At 40.7% G+C, this 6,000-nt stretch overlaps 1 protein-coding gene across 6 annotated transcripts in view; it reads right to left on the bottom strand.

Moving 5' to 3' along the window:
- Positions 1–583: 583 nt before the first annotated feature.
- Positions 584–6,000, bottom strand: part of tmem259 (transmembrane protein 259) — a 61,510-nt gene continuing 56,093 nt past the window's right edge. For all 6 annotated transcript variants that reach the window (XM_078555757.1, XM_078555756.1, XM_078555753.1 and 3 more), the window contains 2 exons: positions 5,842–5,941; positions 584–2,049 (listed from right to left, as the gene is read on the bottom strand). In XM_078555757.1, the coding sequence (XP_078411883.1) occupies positions 1,297–2,049; positions 5,842–5,941 (853 nt within the window). In that variant the 3' untranslated portion in view covers positions 584–1,296. The remainder of the gene's footprint in view (positions 2,050–5,841; positions 5,942–6,000) is intronic.

The raw sequence follows: 6,000 nt of genomic DNA, 5'->3' as shown, positions 1-6,000 counted from the left end.
ATCAGCTGGCATGATTCTTTAATATTGAAAATGGATAGGCATTTGAAAAGGAGGAATATGAAAGGTTATGGGAAATTACAAAGAAATTGGATTAGAGTACAATGTCCCCTTTAAGGAGTAGTGCTAGTAGGGTTGAATTGCTTCCTTTCGTGCTGTAATTTGTTTGATATATAATTTCAGAAACTGAATTGAATTCCAACTCATACTCAATAAAAGGAATCTATCGCTTGGCTTTGAGACTATGAGAAATGGATTGCAACAGGAGCAACAGAAATCTGAGCGAATTGACAGTCTCAGTACATTGGGTCAGGGGAGCTGCAGAATGAAATTTCATACTAGTGCCGTTAGTACTCTTCTGAGTTTGGGGCAGGGTAGAAGTACATTACTAATCCAATGCAGTGCATGACCCGAGGGTGTTTGATACAGATGTCTTGTGTCCCTTACCTCATAGGCTCCAAAAATCCACCTCCAAAAAAAAAACCCCAAAAAATATTTATAGTGCTTTGCTAAAGCCAGAGGACATTTTTCTTTCATTGATGTTATTCACTAAAGTGTAAGACCTACCTATAAAGTAATTCAAAAGCATGTTTAGATCTCATTTATTTTAATATATACAAAGACAGAAACTCTTACATTACACTTAAGTACAATATTGTCAACAGAAAAATCAATCAGAATCAGATCCAAATTAGTTAGGTTCAAAGTTTATTAGAAGTTATAGGGAATTTCTGACACTACTACCTTTCAAATCTCTTCTGTATTTAGGCACCAGTTCAAGAAACAAGACTGAAAAGTCTTTCAGGTAACGAGACTTTGCAGAATAGAATCAATACACATCAACTTATTGCACTGTGGAATCAACTTACATGTATACCTCGAGTTCAAAGGAACAAGCCATCTTCTACTGCCATTCAGACACTGCCTTTTTTTGTACCCAGCTGTGTTCTTTTTTTTTTGGAGAGTTCTTCCTCATTTTACAGACCGATTGTGTTTCTTAGTAGCTTGAATATCACAGTAACACACACAGCTATGCTGAAGATTATGGACAGGATGACTGAATGGAGGAGTTAATTGTTCCAATCGAACTCCTACCATTAATGCTCACTGAACAGCATGCTGCTTCGCTCTCCACACTCCATTTTCTGGAACCAACTGAAAGCACTGGGATATTTTGGTTTTACAAATGAAAACGCTCGATGTAATAGCGATTCCCCCACAAACACTACCGTACACTTGCTGAGAACTTTGCAAAAGAGTCTTCCGATAACAAATTGCCAGATAGAACAGAAATAAGAGTCACGAGGTTCTTGAAACGCTGTGACCACTTGTCTCTGTTACTGAACTGTTTGAAACATCAGATTGGCTTCCATGGTCTATTTCTGATTGGTCAAAGCTAGTGTCCCTACCACACAGAGATGGAAGTGTGTAGGTCTCACTATCTTGTGTGGGAGACATGTCCAGATGGTCAGTTTTAGTGAGAACCCCCTCTTGGTTCTCAGCTGTACGATAATTTAATGTGTCATGGTCCACTTCTGTTTGAAGATCACCACCGTACGAACACACTGCTGTTTTGTTTTCTTCAGGGCTTGCACTTGGTTGGATATGTTCAATGGCACCAGAATCATTTAAAAGATCCTGGGTATTGCTTAGCGGCTCAATCATGTTGCTGGAGCCCTCTGTAGGTGTATTCCTTTCTGGAGCTGCAATGCCTTCTGATATGATAGCTGCCGTCTCTGCCACCCAGTTCAGATCACCACTTAATGGTGTCACCTCAGAACTTGAATTCTGCATGCGACCAGGCTGAATGCTGTCCGCTAGACTGGGAGTGCCACTGAGCTGGGCTGCACCGGAACCAGCTATGAGGGGGTTGCCTGGGTCTGTGGGGCTTGGTTGTGGGCTATCTGTTGCAGTATTGTTGTTCAGGTTGTCCTGGAGTGTTGTCTGGTTGGCCTGCCCAGCCTGCTGGTTCTGCAGCAACATTTCCTGAATCCGAATTTGCTGAAGGATGGCAGGCAGCTCGTAGTGATGGAAGAAGTAAATCATTGAATGCTGGGGAGAAAACACCCAATTAATGAGTAGGGCCAATATAGATATATAAAACAGCACAAAGCAGAAGTTCAGAGAATGAACTCTGGGGGTCTGAAATTGTTACGCTGCCTTTAACCGGTCTTACAAAGGCTGAAATTTATCAGCTGTTTTTAGTCCTGCATGGAACTTCTCACCTGACATTTCAGTTTTCTTTTCAAAGGCCATTAATGCCTAATTGCAATCAGGCTCAGTGTAGCTGACTCTCAACTTCTACCTATATAAGAACAGAAAATGCTGTAAGAATTCAGCAGGTCTGGCAGCACCATTTCGAGTCCAATATGACTTCTGAAGAAGAGTCATATTGCACTTGAAATGTTAGCTCTGTTTCTCTCTCCACTGATGCTTCCAGGCCTGCTGAGCCCTTCCAGCACTTACTGTTTTATTTCAGTTCTCCAACATCTGCAGTATTTTGCTCTTATACTCGACTTCTACCTATCGATCTCCTATTTCCTTTGACCTGTCAGAAGGCTCACTTATCCAGTTCTGACAAACAGTTCAGATTAAAAGAGTTAAGCTGTCTTTCCTCTTTTCAGATATTGCTGGTGTATTTCAAATTTTCAGTTTAAATTTCTTTTAAGTATTCAGTTTTTGCTCAATTGTCTTTTTTAAAAAGTGAGGATGGGGACATAAAACAGAAGTGTCACATGGACTGCTAGTGCCTGACAGAAGGCTGCCCATTCTCAAGCGATGAAGGAAGTTGACAGCTGCCCAATCTTCAATTTCACAAATTCCCTAAAGTCCTGCAACAAAATAATCGCCTCAACAACTTGCTGCATGACTAAGGTGCCTCACTATCAGGTCCTGCTCTCATCTGCTAGAACTGCTCAATATTCCTGGATAATCCTGGAATGTAAAGATAACCTCAGGTTTCTTTTCTCTATTGCAAACAGTCTTCCTAAACCCCTCTCCCCGATTTTCTCTACCCTTTCCTCCAATAATAAGTGCAAGGAGTTCATTGACTTCTTTGTCATTAAGATCGAGACCATCTGCCTCTGCTGTGTCCCTCTCTTCCACTAGCCCACTGGGCAAAGCATCCTCTAAAGTTCCCTGTTACCCTAGCCCTGATCTTGCATCTTTCTGTAGCTTCTCATGCCCTTTCTGAGCTCATCATGTCCATGAGACCCATATCTTGCTCTCTCAACCCTATTCCCACTAAACTACTGACCAGTTAATTACCACTCCTGGTGTCCATCTTAGTCCATATTATTAATGATTCTCTCTCATGGTGTTGTCCTTCTCTTCTGAATCTGCTGTCAACACACCTCTCCTCAAAAAACCAACCACTGACCCTTGCAAACTATCACATTTCCAACTTCCCTTTCCTTTCAAAAGTCTTTAAATGTGTTGCCTACCCCAAATCACACCCATCTTTACCAAAACGCCATGTTTGAATCCAATTAGATTTCCACCCTATTACTGAAATAGTTCTGATCAAGTCATAAATGACATGCTTTGACTGTGCCAGAGGTAAATTATCCCTCCTCATCCTAATCGACTTGCCTATAGATTGTGACATAGTTGCCCCACATCATCCTCTTCCAATGCCTCTGCACCATCATCTAGCTGGGTGGAACTGCTCTCTCATATGGTTCTAATCATAGCCAGAGAATCACTTGCAATGGCTTCTCTATTCATTCCCGAACTGTTGCGCAATGGCTTCTCTATTCATTCCTGCACTGTTACCTCTGGTGACACCCAAGGATCTATCCTTGGCCCATTCCTATTTCTCATCAACATGCTGGTCCCGGACATCATCTTTTGAAAGCACAGCATTAGTTTTCACATGTACACTGACGACACCTAGCTATAACTCACCATCATCTCTCCCGATTCTTCCATTGTTGCTAAGTTATCAGACTACTTATCTGACATCCAGTGCTGGAAGAGCACAAATTTCCTCCAATTAAATATTGGGAAGACTGAAGCCACTTCTACTGGTTCTCACTCCAAAATCTGTACCCTAGCCACCAACTCCATCCCTGTCCCTGGCTACAGTCTTGTGACTAAACCAATCTTCTCACAATCTTGGCATCATATCTGACTCCAAGATGAGTTTCCGATCACATATTTGTGTTATCACTAAGATTGCCTAGTTCCATCTCCATAATGCTGCTCAACTTCACCCCTGTCTCAGCCTATTCTGCTGCTGAAACCGTCATTCATGCCTTTGTTACCTGTAGACTTGACTATTCCAATGCATTCCTGGTTGGCGTGTCACATTCTACCCTCTAAATCTGAAGTCATCCAAAACTCTGCTGCCCATTCTTAACTCACACCAAGTCTCACTCACCTATCACCCGTGTACTCGCTCATCTACATTGGTTCTGGATCAAGCAGATTTTAAAATTTTCATCCTTGTTTTCAAATCCTTTCATGGCTTTGTCCCTTCCTATGTCTGTAATCTGCTCCAGGTCACAATACCCCAAGATATCTATGCTCATCTAATTCTAGACTTTCCAGCATCATCTACTTTAATCGCTCCACTATTGGTGGCCTTGCTGCCTAGGCTCTAAGCTCTGGAATTCCCTCTCTACACCTTTTTGCCTCTCTACCTTGCTTTCCTCCTTTAAGACACTCCTTAAAACCTACCGCTTTGATCAAGTTTTTGGTCATCTGACTTAATCTCTCAAGTGGGTTGGTGTCACATTGTTTTGCAATGCTCCTGTGAAGCCCCTTGGGATGTTTTATTACGTTAAAGGTGCTATACAAATATAAGTTGTTGTGAAATAGGCAGACAATATATAAATTTGCATTTACAAACAACTACATAAACAGTATTCTCACACTAAATCAATGGACATATCTATCAAACTCCTGTAAAAAGTGTTAGAAGGCACTGTCCAGGGCAGAATCAAAGCAGACTGTGCTGAGTTAGTCAATCTTAGATGTAGCAACAGTAGGAATAGTACAATTGGCCTCAGTGATCTGGGGCTGGGTCTGCCACTTCTAATCGTTAACCAATGATTCCTGTTGGATTGAGTCTGATGTCTATCGGATTTAACAGTAATGCTCTGCCAGGTTAACTAGTTTGTAGTTCTCTGTTTTCTATTACCCATCTTTCTTGAATAGCACTGCTTTATTTTCTATCTTCTAATTCACCAAGACCATTTGAGAATCCAGGGAATTTTGGAAGGTCAAAACAATGCATCCACTATTCCTGCAGCCATCTTTTTTGGAATCCCAGGATATAGGCCATCAGGTCCAGGGAATTTATCTGCATTTAGTCCCATTAATTTTTCCAGTACTTTTTCTTCATGAATACTAATTATTTTAAGTTCCTTAGTCATATTAGACATATTTTTCTGGTATGATTTCTGTGTTTTCTACTGTGACAGACAAAATGTTTGATGGTCTCTGCCATTTCCTTACTCCCCATTATAATTCCTTCTACATCAGCCTCTAAAGGTTCTACGTTTACTTTTGCTACAATCTTCCTTTTTACGCACTTGTAGAAGACCTTTCTCTATCTCCTCTTTCATGCTTCTTGCTAGTTTAATCTAATTTCTATTTTCTCCCTCTTTATCAATTTTTTGGTCAAACTTTGCTGGTTTCTAAAATTCTCCCAATCACCAGGCTTATAACCCTTATTGGCAACATTATACACCTATTCCTTTAATCTTATACTATCCTCGACCTCTTTAGTTAGCTACAGATAGATTACTTTTCCTGTGGAGATTTTACTTCTCAATAGAACATGAGACACAATACATTCAGGAGTGATGGGAAGAAAAATAAAGAACTCCAAGAATATACCTGTATAAAGAGCCATGACGTTACCAAAGCCAAACTGCTGTACTGCCCATTGAAGCGGTAATGATAGGCATAAAATGCAAAGTGATAAAGGTAAAAGAATCTGCAAAAAAAAATGTTCATTCTTAAAAGTTTGATTGAAGGACACACATTAGCCCTTCA

This window comes from Cetorhinus maximus, chromosome 13, assembly GCF_964194155.1.
Source record: "Cetorhinus maximus chromosome 13, sCetMax3.hap1.1, whole genome shotgun sequence".
In the NCBI taxonomy this organism is placed as follows: Eukaryota; Metazoa; Chordata; class Chondrichthyes; order Lamniformes; family Cetorhinidae; genus Cetorhinus; species Cetorhinus maximus.
The sequence above is the reverse complement of the archived record's forward strand: the minus strand, read 5'-3'. Positions and strand labels throughout refer to the sequence as shown.